Here is a 20,241-nt window from a genome sequence, read left to right on the forward strand (position 1 = left end):
CTATCTAGGTTTAGCTTTCAACAAAGAATACCAAGAGAAAAAAGCAAATTTAATGATAAAAGTAAATAGAAAAGTAGTTTAAAATGGCATGCCCTATCTGAATCTTGAAAGTTTAATTTTGACTAGACTGTCCAATTAATTATAGCCTAAAGAAAAGCTGTGTAAACATAGCCAGCAGAAGAAATTACACTCAGAGTGGGAGGTAGGAGAGATAAGTAATAAAATGCTCATTTTTAATTGTTCTCGCAAAGTACTGGGCTTTGGTTTACAGAAAGATATAGCTGGTATAACAAGTAATTATGCACAGGTCAGACCGTTATAATGATTGGCTAATGAACAACCCTAAAAGAAAAAAAATCTGGCCTTTTAGTGCTACTGGAGGGCTGAAACTGAGAAACACTGCTCTATATTTTTTAAATGTTAGGTAAATTAAACTGTGTATAAAAACTGCAAAAAAATATAAACCACCTGCCCTGTATTGTGTGTGCTAACTCGAAGCACAAAATACAGCTGTAAACAAGCATCACTGAGCTGTGAATTTTCACCAATTCCGTCACAGGGTACAAGAATACATTAGCTTAAAAATGGACATGTCTAGCAGGAACATGCAAAGGGTTAAAAGAAAAGGCCAGCTCTGAGCTACAGGAGGAAAGAGTGGAATGACGAATACAATGGGTTAATCAATTATTATTATCGGTTATTTGTAGAGCGCCAACAGATTCCGCAGCGCTTTAAACAAATACGGAGTACAACAAAACAATTATAGGGATCAAATGGGTAGAGGGCCCTGCCAAGAGTCGCACTGTTGTAGTCAGCTCTTAAGAAGGTGATCTACAAACAGCTGGAATCTTAGGCTTACATGCTAAGGGGGTTCAGGGGATAGCAATGGAGGAGAGGAACTGGTGTTAGGAAAGGTTAGTGTAGGTTGTATGCATCCCTGAACAGTAGAGTCTTTAGGGAGCACTTGAAGCTTTCAAAACTAGGGGAGAGTCTTGTGGAGCGAGGCAGAGAGTTCCACAAGATGGGAGCCAGTCTGGAGAAGTCCTGTAAACGGGAGTGCGATGAGGTAAACAGAGAGGAGGAGAGTAGGGGACGGGAGGGAGAGTATCTGGAGACAAGGTCTGAGATATAGGGGGAGCAGTGCAGTTAAGGGCTTTGTATGTCAGAACCAGAATTTTGTGTTTGATCCTAGAGGCAAGAGGAAGCCAGTGAAGGGATTGGCAGAGAGGTGCAGCAGATGAAGAGCGACGTGTAAGGAAGATGAGCCTGGCCGAAGCATTCATTATGGATTGTAAAGGAGCTAGGCGGTAGGTGGGGAGACTAGAGAGGACAGAGTTGCAGTAATCGAGGCGGGAAAGGATGAGTGGATTAAAATCTTGGTTATGTCTTGTGTAAGAAAATGTCTAATTTTAAAGATGTTTTTAAGGTGGAAGCGGCAGGCTTTAGCCAGGGACTGAATGTGAGGAGTGAAAGAAAGATCTGAGTCAAATGTGACCCCAAGACATCGGGCATGCGGGGTAGGGGTAATGATGGAGTTCTCAACAGTTATAGAGAAATTGGGGTGGAAGAAGGGGGGAAAAATAAGGAGCCTATTTTTGGAGAGGTTTAGCTTGAGGTAGTGAGAGGACATCCAGGAAGAGATGTGAGAAAGACAGTAAGTGACACGGGTTAGCAAGGAAGGAGATAGGTCTGGTGCAGAGAAGTAGAATTGGGTGTCATCTGCATATAAATAATATTGTAACCCGTGGGACTTTATTTGGGAACCTAATGAGGACGTGTAGATTGAGAAGAGAAGGGAACCGAGTACAGAGCCTTGTGGTACTCCGACAGAAAGTGGTGACGGGGCAGAGGAGGTCCCAGAGAAGGCTACACTAAAGGTACGGTTTGACAGGGAGGAAGAGAACCACGAGAGGGCTGTGTCACAAATGCCCAAAGAATTAGAGGGTTTGGAGCAAAAGAGGGTGGTCAACAGTATCAAAGGCTGTCAAGGAGGATAAGCAGAGAGAAGTGGCCTTTTGATTTTGCTGTAAGTAGGTTGTTGGAAACCTTAACGATTGCTGTCTCTGTGGAGTGATGGGGACAAATCCAGATTGCAATGGGTCAAGGAGGAAGTTTAATGTAAGGAAATGGGATAGGCGTGCATATACTAGCTTTTCGAGAAGCTTTGAGGCAAGAGGGAGGAGGGAAATAGGGCGGTAGTTGGATGGGGAGGTTGGATCAAGGGAAGGTTTTTTGAGGATAGGTATGACCAGTGCATGTTTCAGAGATGAGGGAAATATACCGGTGTTGAGAGGTTGAAAATATGTGTGAGTATAAGGGTAAGGGTAGAAGATAGGGACGGGAGCAGCTGTGAGGGGATAGGGTCAAGGGGACAGGTAGTGAGGTGAGAGCACAGTATAAGTGCCGAAACTTCTTCCTCAATGTACAACTTTACATTGTTTATTATAAGTACCATCTAGCCTGTATAAAATATATAGATATGTATAACTATGCAATTACTATAATATTACTAATGTAATGTACATTTCTGGAAATTGCATTTTAAACAACTGTTGTTCATTGTTCTCTGTATTCGTGTTATGTTTTTTTTTAGTGTTATTTTTTGGGCCACCAAATTAGTCTAATATAATAATTAATTTTACTAATGTTGATTCGTCCCTGCTGCAGCGATGATTCATTTTACAAGAATGATAACATTTCCAGCAGACTTTAATCTCCCAGCCACGTCTGCTATGACTGAAGCTTACCATAATGTTACTACTTGATTTAAGTGGCTGTTGGGATGTGTTCCTTGTGTAGGTCATACAGCCATACATATGTACCTGTTACTGGCGATTGTGTAAGCAGGATGCTCAAAGCCACAGTTTATATGATTTACGATTAGTTTAAATGTGCAATATACTCAGGCAAGCAGCTGACAATTGTATGCAAAACTCCTCCAGAAACACCCTTTCAAATGTTTTGGGCTCTCACTCTCTCATCACCCATTGGGAGGTTGATTTCTGCTGTTGTCTATTGCTTACATAGTTTTTTTCTTTAGCCAAATCTGCAGTAAATAACTTTCAATATAGGTAGCGATCTTAACCCTTTAAGTATGGGGCAAGTGTGATTGTCGCTGCAATCACGTGACTCCAACACTGGGATCAGATTCTGGCGGACTGCCTACAATGCTAGGCTTGTCACCCAGTCAGATTTTCCATTTCCTCAAAGCAGGAGGGAGCAGGACTCTGCAAATGTTAGGATGGCACGGAACATCCTAGTGACATGAAGAGGTTAACAGGCAAAAACAGCTAAATCAAATAATCAAAATTAAGGTAAACAATTTAATTCACTCCAGCAGGTAAAATAGAAAATTGGAAACAAATTAAAAGGTCATGAAACCCAAAAAATGTATTTCATGATTCGGATAATTAAAAAAAACGTTTCCAATTTACTTCTACTATCACATTTGTTTCATTCTCTTGTTATTCTTTGTTGAAGAGATATCTAGGTAGGTAGCGTGCACATGTCTGGTGCTCTACATAACAGGAAATAGTGCTGCCATCTTGCTAATGTATAACATTGTTGCAAAACTGCTGCCGTATAGTATAGCGAAGACACGTGCACACTCTTGAGCTTACCTTCCTGTTTTTCAACAAAGGATAACAATCAACATTAACAGAAGTAAATTGGAAAGTTGTTTAAAACGGTACGCTCTATCTGAATCATGAAAGAAAAACAAGGGTTTTATTTCCCTTTAAAAGGATGAAACGCTTGCAGAACTCTTTACGCTCCAGTACGTCATGTTGTTAATTTAGCTGCTTGATAAATCCTGACTGTAGGTTCTCCTGTGCGAACCTGCAATCAAAGTTTAGACAAGGGCGTGATAAATACAGCTCGTAGTAGCTGCAAACAGTGACACGTGGATATCATGGAGCCAATAGTTCAGCAGTAAAACATTCAGGTGTGACCCTCGCTCACAATCATTATCTAGACTGCCCCATATTTAACACATGAACTAGAGCTGTCTAGCTGTGAAAATGGTCAAAATGCACTGAGATAAGAGGCGGTCTTTAAGAGCTTATACATTAGCATATGAGTCTATTTAGGTTTAGCTTTCAACAAAGAATAGCAAGAGAAAAAAGCAAATTTAATGATAAAAGTAAATAGAAAAGTAGTTTAAAATGGCATGCCCTATCTGAATCTTGAAAGTTTAATTTTGACTAGACTGTCCCATTAATTATAGCCTAAAGAAAAGCTGTGTAAACATAGCCAGCAGAAGAAATTACACTCAGAGTGGGAGGTAGGAGAGATAAGTAATAAAATGCTAATTTTTAATTGTTCTCGCAAAGTACTGGGCTTTGGTTTACAGAAAGATATAGCTGGTATAACAAGTAATTATGCACAGGTCAGACCGTTATAATGATTGGCTAATGAACAACCCTAAAAGAAAAAAAATCTGGCCTTTTAGTGCTACTGGAGGGCTGAAACTGAGAAACACTGCTCTATATTTTTTAAATGTTAGGTAAATTAAACTGTGTATAAAAACTGCAAAAAAATATAAACCACCTGCCCTGTATTGTGTGTGCTAACTCGAAGCACAAAATACAGCTGTAAACAAGCATCACTGAGCTGTGAATTTTCACCAATTCCGTCACAGGGTACAAGAATACATTAGCTTAAAAATGGCCATGTCTAGCAGGAACATGCAAAGGGTTAAAAGAAAAGGCCAGCTCTGAGCTACAGGAGGAAAGAGTGGAATGACGAATACAATGGGTTAATCAATTATTATTATCGGTTATTTGTAGAGCGCCAACAGATTCCGCAGCACTTTAAACAAATGTGGAGTACAACAAAACAATTATAGGGATCAAATGGGTAGAGGGCCCTGCCAAGAGTCGCACTGTTGTAGTCAGCTCTTAAGAAGGTGATCTACAAACAGCTGGAATCTTAGGCTTATATGCTAAGAGGGTTCAGGGGATAGCAATGGAGGAGAGGAACTGGTATTAGGAAAGGTTAGGGTAGGTTGTATGCATCTCTGAACAGTAGAGTCTTTAGGGAGCGCTTGAAACTTTTAAAACTAGGGGAGAGTCTTGTGGAGCGAGGCAGAGAGTTCCACAAGATGGGAGCCAGTCTGGAGAAGTCCTGTAAATGGGAGTGTGAGGAGGTAACAAGAGAGGAGAGTAGGGGATGGGAGGGAGAGTATCTGGAGACAAGGTCTGAGATATAGGGGGGAGCAGTGCAGTTGAGGGCTTTGTATGTCAGAGTCAGAATTTTGTGTTTAATCCGGGAGGCAAGAGGAAGCCAGTGAAGGGATTGGCAGAGAGGTGCAGCAGATGAAGAGCGACATGTAAGGAAGATGAGCCTGGCAGAGGCATTCATTATGGATTGTAAAGGATTTAGGTGGGGAGACCACAGAGGACAGAGTTGCAGTAATCGAGGCGGGAAAGGATGAGAGAGTGGATTAAAATCTTAGTTGTCTTGTGTAAGGAAATATCTAATTTTAGAGCTGTTTTTAAGGTGGAAGCGGCAGGCTTTAGCCAGGGACTGAATGTGAGGAGTGAAAGAAAGATCTGAGTCAAATGTGACCCCGAGACATCGGGCATGTGGGGTAGGGGTAATGATGGAGTTCTCAACAGTTATAGAGAGATTGGGGGTGGAGATTTTGGAAGAAGTGGGGGAAATGAGGAGCTCATTTTTGGAGAGATTTAGCTTGAGGTAGTGAGAGGACATCCAGGAAGAGATGTGAGAAAGACCGTTAGTGATTGATGGAATATATACCTAGCGCCTGTGTAATCCTATATGCTCCGGCTGTCTTGACCTCTAGCTGTCAATAAGGAACTCTAAGAATATATGGATGTAGCCTGAGCGCCTCAACTAGAAGTGGGCTAGGATGTGAATAGGTAGTGCACGTGTATTTATTAATGACAATAATTGTGGACAGTTAAAACAATTAAAACAATAATTAAAACAAAAGTTTAAAATAAAAAACTAAAGTGGTACTTCCATATATATATGTATATATAGCTTTTATTCGCATATTATTACCAAGATTGTCTACTGTCACATTTTACCAGTCTTTTTGTATGTTGATAAACATGGATCCATGTTAATGTACTATTTGAATATTCCACATAGGTACCTTTGCATATTGCATATTATTTATTATTTTAAACTTTTGTTTTAATTATTGTTTTAACTGTCCACAATTATTGTCATTAATAAATACACGTGTACTACCTATTCACATCCTAGCCCACTTCTAGTTGAGGCGCTCAGGCTACATCCATATATTCTTAGAAAGACACTTAGTGACACGGGTTAGCAAGGAAGGAGATAGGTCTGGTGCAGAGAAGTAGATTTGGGTGTCGTCGGCATATAAATGATATTGTAACCCGTGGGACTTTATTTGGGAACCTAATGAGTACGTGCAGCTTGAGAAGAGAAGGGGACCGAGGACAGAGCCTTGTGGTACCCCGACAGAAAGTAGTGACGGGGCAGAGGAGGCTCCAGAGAAGGCTACACTAAAGGTACGGTTTGACAGGTAGGAAGAGAACCACGAGAGTGCTGTGTCACAAATGCCGAAGGATTGGAGAGTTTGGAGCTAAAGAGGGGGGTCAACAGTATCAAAGGCTGTCAAGGAGGATAAGCAGAGAGAAGTGGCTTTTTGATTTTGCTGTAAGTAGGTTGTTGGAAACCTTAACGATTGCTGTCTATGTGGAGTGATGGGGACGAAATCCAGATTGCAGTGGGTCAAGGAGGGAGTTTATTGTAAGGAAATGGGATAGGCGTGCATATACTAGCTTTTTGAGAAGCTTTGAGGCAAGAGGGAGGAGGGAAATAGGACGGTAGTTGGATGGGGAGGTTGGATCAAGGGAAGGTTTATTGAGGATAATTGTGACCAGTGCATGTTTCAGAGATGAGGGAAACATACCGGTGCTGAGGGAGAAGTTGAAAGTATGTGTGAGTATGAGGGTAAGGGTAGAAGATAGGGAGGGGAGTAGCTGTGAGGGGATAAGGTCAAGGGGACAGGTAGTGAGGTGAGAGCGCAGTATAAGTGCCGAAACTTCTTCCTCAATGTACAACTTTACATTGTTTATTTTAAGTACCATCTAGCCTGTATAAAATATATAGATATGTATAACTATACCATTACTAATGTAATGTACAGTTCTGGGAATTGCATTTTAAACAACGGTCGTTCATTGTTCTCTGTATTTGTGTTATGTTTTTTTTAGTGTTATTTATTGGGCCACCAAATTAGTCTAATATAATAATTCATTTTACTAATGTTGATTCGTCCCCGCTGCAGCGATGATTCATTTTACAAGAATGATAACATTTCCAGCAGACTTTAATCTCCCAGCCACGTCTGCTATGACTGAAGCTTACCATAATGTTACTGCTTGATTTAAGTGGCTGTTGGGATGTGTTCCTTGTGTAGGTCATACAGCCATACATATGTACCTGTTACTGCCGATTGTGTAAGCAGGATGCTCAAAGCCACAGTTTATATGATTTACAATTAGTTTAAATGTGCAATATACTAAGGCAAGCAGCTGACAATTGTATGCAAAACTCCTCCAGAAACACCCTTTCAAATGTTTTGGGCTCTCACTCTCTCATCACCCATTGGGAGGTTGATTTCTGCTGTTGTCTATTGCTTACATAGGCCTCTATTTAACAAAGTCTGGCGGACCTGATCCGACAGTGCGGATCAGGTCCGCCAGACTTCGCTGAATGCGGAGAGCAATACGCTCTCCATATTCAGCATTGCACCAGCTGCTCACAAGAGCTGCTGGTGCAACGCCGCCCCCTGCAGACTCGCTGCCAATGGGCCACCAGCAGGGAGGTGTCAATCAACCTGATCGTACTCAATCGGGTTGATTTCCGGCGATGTCTGTCCACCTGCTCAGAGCAGGCAGACAGGGTTATGGAGCAGCGGTCTTTGTGACCACTGCTTCATAACTGTAGTTTCTGGCGAGTCTGAAGACTCACCAGAAACACGGGCCGTCAAGCTCCTTTCGAAGCTTGATAGATAGGCCCGTAGTTTTTTTCTTTAGCCAAATCTGCAGTAATTAACTTTCAATATAGGTAGCGAACTTAACCCTTTCAGTATGGGGCAAGTGTGATTGTCGCTGCAATCACGTGACTCTAACACTGGGATCAGATTCTGGCGGACTGCCTACAATGCTAGGCTTGTCACCCAGTCAGATTTTCCATTTCCTCAAAGCAGGAGGGAGCAGGACGCTGCAAATGTTAGGATGGCACGGAACATCCTAGTCACATGAAGAGGTTAACAGGCAAAAACAGCTAAATCAAATAATCAAAATTAAGGTAAACAATTTAATTCACTCCAGCAGGTAAAATAGAAAATTGGAAACAAATTAAAAGGTCATGAAACCCAAAAAATGTATTTCATGATTCGGATAATTAAAAAAAAGTTTCCAATTTACTTCTACTATCACATTTGTTTCATTCTCTTGTTATTCTTTGTTGAAGAGATATCTAGGTAGGTAGCGTGCACACGTCTGGTGCTCTACATAACAGGAAATAGTGCTGCCATCTTGCTAATGTATAACATTGTTGCAAAACTGCTGCCGTATAGTATAGCGAAGACACGTGCACACTCTTGAGCTTACCTTCCTGTTTTTCAACAAAGGATAACAATCAACATTAAACAAAATGATAACAGAAGTAAATTGGAAAGTTGTTTAAAACGGTACGCTCTATCTGAATCATGAAAGAAAAAAAGGGTTTTACTTCCCTTTAAAAGGATGAAACGCTTGCAGAACTCTTTACGCTCCAGTACGTCATGTTGTTAATTTAGCTGCTTGATAAATCCTGACTGTAGGTTCTCCTGTGCGAACCTGCAATCAAAGTTTAGACAAGGGCGTGATAAATACAGCTCGTAGTAGCTGCAAACAGTGACACGTGGATATCACGGAGCCAATAGTTCAGCAGTAAAACATTCAGGTGTGACCCTCGCTCACAATCATTATCTAGACTGGAATTACATAAGGGACGTGTTTCTTTTATCATTCAGGTAGGACAATTTTAAGCATCTTTCCAATTTGATTCTATTATCACATTTTCTTTGTTCTCTTGCAGGGAGGTAAGCTCAGGAGTGTGCCTGTATCTGCAGCACTATATAGCAGCAGTTTTGTAAGAATGTTGTACATTAGCAGGAACACTAGATGGCAGCACTTTTTTTTTCCTGCCAGTATCTCTTCAACAAATAATACAATGAGAACAAAGCAAATCTGATTAAAGAAGGGGACACTTTTTTTTAAATTGTATGCTCTGTCTGAATCATGAAAGAAAAATATTGGGTATCTTGTCCCTTTAAAGGGACATTCCAGCCAAAAGTGGAATCCACATGGATGCATTTCAGTTTTGAATAGAAGCATTTTTGCATTATAGTAAAAATGCTTCTAATAAAAGCTATAGCGGTTTCAAAAGTGTATTTAAGTATGAATCGTGCACCAGCATTTTACACACAGCACACAGAGAGCCTAAGGTGCTTGTACCATCTGGTAATGACTGCATTTGTTAATAACTGACATGATACAAGCCCCACTGGTACTCTGAGCAGCTGCAGTATTTAGAATGCTGGTGCACTGAGAATATCTAGCTATGCTTCACATGCACGTGCAGAGAAAAATGTTAACACTAAAACAGAGATAACTTTTACTAGAAGTATTTTTGTAATTACATGTATATTGCATATATGTTTCTATTCAAAGATGTAATTCCTCTATGTCAATTTAAAGGGACAGTTTACTCAAATATTTTTTTTCTCCCCTGTAATTTATTCCCAATGATCCACTTTACCTGCTGGAGTATATTAAATTCTTTACAAGTATTTCCATTACCCTTATATTGGCATTTTAAATAGTTTATTTAGCCTGTGGTATCCCCACCCATACTGAAAGTTTTTGGCCTTAAGGTCAAGCTGTGTTAACACAACCAGTAGAAGAAATTACACTCCCAGTGGGGTATAGAAGAGATAAGGTAATAAAATGTTAATTTCCCATTGTTCTCTGCAAGTATTGGTGATTGGTTTAAGGACATATATAAGATAAAGAAGCATGTATATGTACACAATGTGATAAAGTAATGAGATCTGATTATACCTACAAGCTCAACCCATTTTATTAGGTTGTGGCTTAAAAACACAAAATCAGCTAATTCCTATAGACAAATAAACCTTAAAAAAGCAACTCTCATACATTTTATACTGTGCACATGGCAAAAAAGTAATTGGAAACTCATTAAGGGAAAAACTGTTTTATATTATACTGTCCCTTTAAATTTTGACCGTAATGTCCCTTGAATTGTTTCACCTAATTGGAATGGTGCAGGAAATACTTTACAAATGGTGAAACCCGATACAGCCGTCCCATGTCATGCTTGCCTGGCCTAGACACGGGGTTGCGCTCTGTCGCCGGTTCCTGACCTTGATGAAAAGTGCATCAGGCAAGTTCCATACGTTTGTTTGTGCAGACAACTTGCCTTGTCATGAGGTAAATGCATCTTTCAGGCTAAAGTTACCAGTGTAGTGCTTGGTTTTCATCCTCTCTTGAATTAATAATACTAACTTGTCTAACAACCGCTGTGGTTTTGCTCCCTATCTACTGACTGCTAGAACATTCCTAGTACTCAAAGATTTATGTCATGTGTTTATTATAGTCTTACCCAGAATGCTACAAATGCACATTTTCTATGTTTAATTAAATCCAGCAGACAAACAAAAAATATCCATTAGCAATATTTAGCAGGCATGTCCAACTGGCAGCCCAAGGGCCACATGTGGCCCTCTGCACAAGGGAAAAAACAGAACTGTAAAAGTGTAGCATAGATTTTGTGGTTCCAGAAAAAAAGATGTGCTTTGGGGAATTTAGGTTGGTGGACTAACTCAAATGAGCGGGAGCAGCAGATAGAGGATACCCTGCAAAAAGTATCTAAGTCTGGCCCTGTGCAACTGAACATTTTTTTACCCCTCACAGGTCAACCGAATGTTTGTTAGTGCCTGCTAATCTGTTTCTGCATCTTTTGAGGCTGACAGAGTTAAAGGGATAGTAAAATCCAAATTAAACTTTTATGATTCAGATAGGGCATATCATTTTAAAGAACTTTCTAATTTACTTTTATCATCAAATTTGCTTTATTCTCCTGGTATTCTTGGTTGAAAGCTAAACCTAGGTAGACACATATGCTAATTTCTATGCCCATGAAGGCCGCCTCTTATCTGAATGCATTTGACAGTATTTAACAGTTTGAGGGCGTTAGTTCATGTGTTTCATATAAATAACATTGTGCTCATCCACGTGGAGTTATTTAAGAGTCAGCACTAATTGCCTGAAATCCTGAAATGCAAGTCTGTCAAAACATCTGTGATAAAGAGGCCAAGTTTAGGAGCTTAGATACAAGGTAATTACACTATCATTATTCATACAGAGCACACATTGAAAAAAAATCCTGCTTACTTCTATTATCAAATTCACTAGGTTCTCTTGGTGTCCTTTGTTGAAGAGAACACATAAGTAGGCTCAGGAGAGTACACACGTTATTATCACTATAGGGAAGTCATATTTACAACAATGTAACATTTTTGTAAACATTGTTGCAAATCATGCTGCAGTATAGTGTTCAAGACACATGCACACTCCTAAGCATAACTATTAGATAATGGGAGTACATTTGAAAGTTTTCTTTTAAAAAAAAAACTGCACGCTCTAGCTCAATCTGAAAGGTTAATTTAGACTCTAATGTCCCTTTAAAGGTTTCATAGAAAAGTTTTTATACACTGGATGCAGAGAGGCACAAAGCATGTCTTCAACATAAATAATTTTAGTTCTAGATATGCAGAGATGGTTATCCAATCAAAAGTTTACTTTATTTTAGGAAGTTTGAGCAACCTCTATAGCATGTGCCAATACTATCAGTGCACAGGATCATCTGGTATAGTAAGAACACTAATAAGAACAGCAACAACAATCTAGCATTGTGACTCTGCTACTCATTAATCAGGGATTCGGCTATGTTTTACTGTTGTCAGTATTCTGAATTGCTTATATCACTAGGGAGAAAAAAAATGTACATTTACCATAGGTAGCCACTAGAGGGAGCCACAGTGAAGTTGATTACATAGTACTATGGTACCATTTGTCTAGTCTCCCCTTAGAAAAATAAAATACAAATAATCCTACAAAGTACTTATGATTCATCATTGAACCATTTATTATCTCAAAGGGCTTTGGTGATAGTGCACATTCTATATCATATAGTGGTTAATACTTGTTCCCAGGATGCAGTAAATGTATGGCTGTACCAGGAAACAGAAAGCGATGGTAATTAAGGCGAAGCTAAGTGCCTGAAGATTTAAAAGCTTTATGTTCTGGTGAAATTATCTAAGAAACCTCATCAGTACTGTGAGGTCCTTCAACAAATTTTAGAAAAGCAAATTTTAGCCTGAGAGTTGTTTATCTTGTTATTCAGAGTTCTAATGGTAAAGGAGAGACCTACAATACAATATACGGCTCATAAAATATCCCCATAGATTTTGTGTGATTTTACTACATCCCGGCGAGTTTTTGATCATTAGACCCTAAACCAGATGTGGGCAGTGCTCCCATAAATACAAAACAAACATTACAGGGATCCTGTTGTATTAACATTTGTTCCTAATATAAATTCCCTGAAAATGTGAGGTAATAACATTCCTGAACAACAGGATGGGTGTCCCATATCAATGCAGTAGAATTACATAATTAACATGTACTTAAAGGGCCATAATACCCAAATGTTTAAACACTTGAAAGTGATGCAGCATAGCTGTAAAAAGCTGATTAGAAAATATCACCTGAACATCTCTATGTAAAAAAGAAAGATATTTTACCTCAAAAGTTCCTCAGTAGCCACCTCCCATTGTAAAGGATTTCTAAGCAGCATTTTAGTGTGTCTGTCCTGGGACATCTGAAGGGATGAGCATCGTGCACTCTCATATTATTTCACCAATCAGGTAAAGGAAGCTTACTATGAAATCTCATGAGAGTTAAGTCAAATCTCATGAGATCACAGTAAGAGTTCATGACCTCAGCACTGCTGATGCTGATTGGCTGCTGTTCATTTCTTCATTTTTTAATTTTTTTTTACCTGCAGCTGGGAGCAGCTGAGTATAACTTTTTACACAAAACTTACTCTGCTGAGCTGAGGAGATTGTGAGGTAAAATATCTTCCTTTTTTACATAAAGATGCTCAGGGGATATTTTCCTGTCAGCTTTTTACAGTTATACTGCATCAGTTTCAAGTGATTTAGCATATGAGTATTATGTCCCGTTAATAATAAGACAATGCAATAACACTTACTCTGAATTTCAAATAAGCAGTAGTTTTCTTTCTTACAAATGTATTTGTTTTCCAATTTTCCGGCCCCTTGTATCATGTGACAGACATCAGCCAATCACAGACTAGTATACGTATACCCTGTGAGCTTGAGCACATGCTCAGTAGGATCTTGCTCCCCAGAAAGTGTTAATATAAAAAGACTGTGTAAAATTTGATAATGGAAGCAAATTGGAAAGTGTCTTAAAACTGCGGCTCTAGCTGAATCATAAAAGTTTATTTTGACTTGAGTGTCCCTTTAATACAAATGTCCTACAAACTTTGATCTCAGTCCTGCAGTCCCATTCTGCTTTACAGAGGAACTGCACTTACTGTCATAACTGCCCCAGGCTTTACAAGGATGAGGGTGCGCCTGCTATCTTCTGTAGCCATACCAAAGGTGGGCAAGTGCTGGTGAACATGAGTGGCCAAAATGTGGTCATGAACCTTCCGCCGCCATTGCAAACCCTGTGACAGTGATAATAACAAACAACCTGCCTTATCTATAGTCTCTGACCAAACCATAGGCCTTGTGACAATATCCTCCCCATCCAATAAAATGCTGTGTAGCTCGCCATGGTTTCAGGTTTACTTACAGAATATTTTTTTTATATTTTTTGTAAGTTACTAAAAAAACTAAATAATTGACCCTGTGATTAAGATACAAAGTCAGTGCCATCCTCCCTCATATGAAATGTTTTTCAGCTGTGCCGTTGCTAACGGTGGCGCTATTGCTGGCTGAAGCCATGAGTACTCGGACATTTTGGAGCTTGCTTATACTTGCACCCTGTGAGAGAGTGAGAGAAGCGGTGAATATTCACAGATTAGTGATGTCGCCTCCTTTGTTACAGATATATTGTACGCCGCAAGTTGACGCACACACAACATATAGTATACATGCTGCTTTATACAAACTTTACAACTTACATAACTTACATAGAAAATACCACATGAATAATATAAAGCAATGGAGCCACTGCAAAAATATAAAACTCCTGCTCTTTATCATGCACGCTAAACTGAAATGCACAATATAGCTGTATTAACGCCAGCGCCATCACTGATCTGTGAATGTGCACAGAGCACAAAGATACCTAAGCTCCAAGATGGCTGCAATAGCATTAAGCTTGTGAGTAGTAACCAAACTATTGTATTTGTTCCCGGTATCTTAATGTACCTTTAAAGGTGCACAGGCCGGTCATATTAGTCTATGGGCTCTAAAACTTCCACCTGTATTTGGGATAATATATTATATACCTGATTTTAGCATATTTAAATACAGACAATTTACATAGAGGACAGTGTGTAGCAATAAGCAATAAGAGAAACCTATAAAGACTCCATGAGTCTTATATCTGGCCTTAGCCTTAAAGGAACATGAAACCACCAAAAATGTAGGATTCAGAAAGCGCATACATTTTTAAACAGATTTCTAATTTACTTCTATTATGAATTTTGCTTAATTCTCTTGATATACTTTATTGAAGCAGAAGCAATGTACTACTGGGAGCTATCTAAATACTTCATGGAAAAAAAATTCCAGACCGGCTCAATCCACATAAAATATATAAATCCTTTATTGAAAAGCTTTAAAAATCAAGCCAAGTTGATAAAATGAATGTGAACCATTACATACAAAAAAACAGGAAATCACTGCACTACCATGGCTAACGCGTTTTGGAAGTAACTATGTTATTTTGTCTTTAATATTTGCAGCATTAACAATGAGATTGCTTAATCTCTGTTGAGCAAGCCAATGTCAAGAGGCATATATGTGCAGCCACCAATGAGCACCTACCAGATCCTGAGCCTACCTAGGTATGCTTTTTAGCAAAGGATACCACGAGAACTAAGAAATTTAGATAATAGAAGTAAATTGGAAAATTGCTTCATATTATATGTTCTATCTGAACCCTGAAATACATTTGGTTTTGTCCCTTTAAACCTCTTTGGAAGCTTGCATCGTACCTAGTTTTCAGTATTTTAGTTATACCCTGGATAATGGTTTACCACAAAGTTGTGTATAAATTGACAAGAGAGCTTAAAATAGTTTTGGACCACACAAGCTTATCAAAGCTCATTAAATGTTACCCAAACACTTCTCAAATGAGTACACCATGTTGTTATTTGTTTCTGTGTGGTGTTTCTATTTCCACAAAGGAAATAAGTTTATTGTTGAGCATTATACCGCCCTGCTCTGAAACCAGTTTATATACACTTATAAAGCACACTATAGGGCTACATACAACCTTTTATAGCTACAGCATACATTTAAAAAATAACATACATGTCTACATATCTTGCTATATGACCTTCTGCTTACAAGAATGTCCATACAAACCGTGTCCGACATTTCATTATTGGCACCTGTCTGTATTATAAAAAGAAAAAGCTACCAACTGTTAATGAATCAAGAATTCATTAAAGGGACATTAAACACTAAATGAACGCTAGATAGAATGATGCATTCAAAGAAAAGATTAGTCTAAAAATAACATGTAGATGTATTTGATAAAGTTTTGTTAGTTTAAATATTGAAAAAATAAGTATAAAGTTTTAGTGTCTATAAAACAATGGGAGCTGCCATGTTGTAACTTAGGTTACCTTCTCTGCTGTGGCCAATTAGGGACAGTTATAAATAGGTCACTAGAGTGTGCAGCCAATGGCTGTGTTGAATATAACATTGTTCTGCATTTCCATTTCTAACAGGAACTGAAACACTCACAATTTCAGAGTGGAATTACAGGAAAAAGGGACAAAAAGAATAATGGAAGTATAAAGTAGAGTTTTTTTTATATATACCATTTATCATTTTATAAGACCATCTCAAACTGTTTACTGTCCCTTTACACCCCATGGTAAGCAATAGTTCCACTTGTGAATCTTGTATATTGCTTAATATTATGATAATAAATAATAATAAACAGCTAAAGAAATAATAAAAGCTTGAAAATAAAATCACTGTACTATAAAACGAATACAAAAATAAGATGAGACAAAACAAATTACTAAAGATTTTATTTTTCCCCATTTAGCGGAATCATTCTCTTTGCTACACTGCAATACCTTTGTCTGTCCTCTGGCTGGGGAGAAAAATGCCTCTGTAGCGATTCCAGTAGTTCGGAGGGGAACTCGTCGCTGTGGTTAATTACATAGTGTAAAACATACTCATCGGCATCCATGATGATGAATCTGTGTCTGAAAACTACAGGAAAAATAAAGAGTTTAAATAACAAACTTACAAGGTAAATGCAATTTATAGTACAACACAGAGGGTGATTTGCATTATACTTTTTGTTTACTATAACAGCATCCTGCAGTTCTGGTGACCTATAATGAACTAGATTACCCCCTCCGCTGCGATAGGTTCTCATGACGGCATGAGAACGAGGCTTCTATTGGAGCCTAGGGAAGCACGCTCTCGTGAGTACAAAGCTTCTGTGCAATGCGAACTCCAGGTCCCGCTCACATTGCACTTAACTTGTAATACCAGCGCACATTTGCGTGCGCTCATATTACTAAGTGGAGAGCAAATATTGCTCACATTGCACTTAACTTGTAATACCAGCGCACATTTGCGTGCGCTCATATTACTAAGTGGAGAGCAAATATTGCTTTTGCGAAAGCGATATTTGCTCTCCACTTAGTAATATGAGCGCACGCAAATGTGCGCTGGTATTACAAGTTAGGTGCAATGTGAACAGGACCTGGAGTTCGCATTGCACAGAAGCTTTGTGCTCAAGAGAGCGTTCTTCCTTATGCTCCAATAGAAGCCTCGTTCTCATGCCGTCATGAGAACCTATCGCAGCGAAGGGTTATATACGAAGCACCTGGGCTTTAAGTTATTGGAGGGTATTTTCCGTGAGTGAAGATTCACTATACAAGCGTGTGAGGTTGGATGAGCAGCTGAGGATTACCTCGCTTAGCAACAGCCGTTTGCATATCAGAAGTGGGGATTGCCCATATGGAAGTTGGGGATTTCTGTGTGACTATATAACACGGACCTATGGCACTATCAGTATCCAGTTATATATTGAGTTTTGTATAGGATATTGCATGCTACAATTATCTGGACTGCACTTTAACATCTTATTATATATCCGGATGCAAGTTTAATGACTTTGTGGCACTATCTTTTCAATTTTATTGGATACAAAGTATCACATTTTTTCCATATTTTTCACGTCTTTTTGAAGTGATACTATTATACCAAAATCTCTCTCACAGGTTATGTGACAGGTGCTGCTGTCCTACACTCCCTGGGGACGCCCTGGGGGTGCATTTACATTGTTATTGTTTGGTTTATTTGTATTTTCTTTGTGTATTTATGTATGAATGTTGCTTGCAGATGTGTGGATTGGTGGATGGGGTTTTGTGTGGATCTGTGTGAGTGCATCTTTGATCTTCTCCCATTATCTGTTATGCATTATCAGATAGTGTCTGAATTTATGTGTAACCATTAAAAGAATTTGTTATATTCACTACTAAGACTCATTGGCTGGAATTATTTAATTTTATATATATTTATGTGTTTATATGTGTATATACACATACTAATGCATACATTTATATGTACTGTATATAAGCATATACATATAGTTGCTGTTTTTTCATAGTCCCCATAGACCGCTATGTAAAGGCACTTTTCAATGCCCTTTTTTCCTAACAAACCAGACGTGCTCACTTTAACCCCTAAAAACTGCTTTTGCAGTTATGATTTTTTTTTTTTTAAAGATACTCATAGAATTTATTTTATTAAAAGTCACTACACACTTAGGGCTAGATTACAAGTGAGAAACGGTTTTGCACTAGGCACAATGGTGTTTTTGTGAGCCAATTTCATTGTGCTGATATTACAAGTGGTACAAAATCGCCCTTTATGCTTTAATCCTTAATGTGATTTCAGAGCTGTGGTTAACTGTTTTCCAAAACAAAAAAGTTGCACAAAACACTTCAAAAATAAATTACCGAGTACAGTTACACTCATATTAACCCTGTCTGCTAAAAATGTTTTAATAAAAATATTGCACAAAAAAGTTCTAAGTTATAAGGGCTCAAAAATTGGAGATCTTGGATGTTAGAAAAAAAAGGCAGCCTTTAACATTGAGACACATACATATACACATACATATACATTGCTAAAGATGTATTTGTATGTGTATATATGTATATATATATATATATATATATATATATATATATATATATATATATATATACACACACACAGTATATATATATATATATATATATATATATATATATATGTTTATATATGTACACATATATATTAATGTATTTATATGTGTTTATATGTATTTACATTCAAATATACACATATAAAACAATAATATATATGTACACATACAGTATGTAGATATATATATAAGTGCATTATAGCCCTTTGTCATTAAGCAGATGAAAACATGATAAAACATATTAATGCAATATTCATAATTGATAAAGGTTTTAACTATGTATTTACTGTAAATCTTTCACATTTCCTAATGCGAATATAGTTGTTTGCGCAATAGGTGTTTGGATTTTTTCAACAATTTTTTTTTCCTCCATTGACTTCTATGGGGGAATACATTCACGAGCACGTGAAAACTTAAGTTAGGGTTTTCGCCCTATTCGGGTTAATACTAGCGCAAAATAAAAAAATTTGGGAACTTGTAACACGAACGCAACCAGCCAAGTGCAAAAATGAAAATTCTAGCAGAGTTTTTGCGATCACAAAAAAATAATACTGTGCCACTTGTAATCTAGCCCCTAATTTTGGGGGCAATTGGGGGACATTTGAAAAATTAACCAGAGGTTTGAAATCTGGTTAATTGTTTGAGAGCTAATTGCTACCGCAAGCTAGCTGTAGCAATAACGAGTCACTTGGAATCGCTGGTTATTTATAGCGCGGCTATAAATGGGTGAATCTTCCCGTTTACGGGCGCACAATAAATTTGCGCTCCAATTGTAACCTAGCCCATTATTGGGTAGCACCCAACCAGCATACATACTCTGCATACATAAACACACACACAAGTACACATACATGATTATACCCTAGTGCTCAGTATCCCTATTATAGTAACTGCCTAAGTGAGTTCTCTTTCTCTTCAAATAATAGAGAGGACAATTAACTGACCTTCAAGAACTGAACCAATGGTGATATCCGCCGGTCCATAGTAACAAGGGTTGTCTATTGATGAACCAGGTTTAGGCACTTTTGACTTTTCCAAAAATTTCCCCCCAATGATACCCGAATTCTTGACTGGCTTCTCAAAGATGCTGATCATGTCATCGGCCAGGTAGTAAGAAATGATGAACCGCCGTCCATTGTCCTCAACTTTCATGGAATCCTACGGAAATAGCCAGAAGCATGTAAAGTACGTATTTGTGAAGAGATCAGTATTAAAAGGACATATATATGTTAGATCATTTTATTATTGTACTTTTGAATATAACTATGAGTTTAACATAACCAAATAGATAAAGTACATAAGTAACCCCTTTAAAGGGACATAAAACACTTTGAGATGGTAATTTAAAATGATAAATCATATATAACACAGTTATATAACACACAGCCATTGGCTAGTGACTCATTTATAACTGTCCCTAATTGGCCACAGCAGATAAGGTAACCTAAGTTACAACATGGCAGCTCCCATTGTTTTATAGAAACTAAAACTTTACACTTATTTTGTCAATATTTAAACAATTAATGAAACTTTACATGTTAATCTCAGACTAATGTTTTCTTTGAATGCATCATTCTATCTAGCATTTATATATAGTGTCCCTTTAAGGGATGTTAATCAGTAAATACATGCTAGACATAATGATGTTTTCAAAGGAAAGAATTGCTTTAAAATAATA

General features: G+C 38.1%; 1 protein-coding gene across 2 annotated transcripts in view; it reads right to left on the reverse strand.

Moving 5' to 3' along the window:
- The window catches only part of EFHC1 (EF-hand domain containing 1), a 53,976-nt gene that overhangs the window by 6,398 nt on the left and 27,337 nt on the right, over positions 1–20,241 (reverse strand). The window contains exons 8-9 of one of the 2 annotated variants that reach the window (XM_053708922.1): positions 19,508–19,721; positions 16,432–16,570 (exon numbers count right to left, since the gene is read on the reverse strand). In XM_053708922.1, the coding sequence (XP_053564897.1) occupies positions 16,432–16,570; positions 19,508–19,721 (353 nt within the window). Of the gene's footprint in view, positions 1–16,366; positions 16,571–19,507; positions 19,722–20,241 lie in introns of those variants that run through there. The other variant, XM_053708921.1, reaches the window with a different exon arrangement.

The sequence above is a fragment of the Bombina bombina genome, chromosome 4, assembly GCF_027579735.1.
Source record: "Bombina bombina isolate aBomBom1 chromosome 4, aBomBom1.pri, whole genome shotgun sequence".
Classification (NCBI taxonomy): domain Eukaryota; kingdom Metazoa; phylum Chordata; class Amphibia; order Anura; family Bombinatoridae; genus Bombina; species Bombina bombina.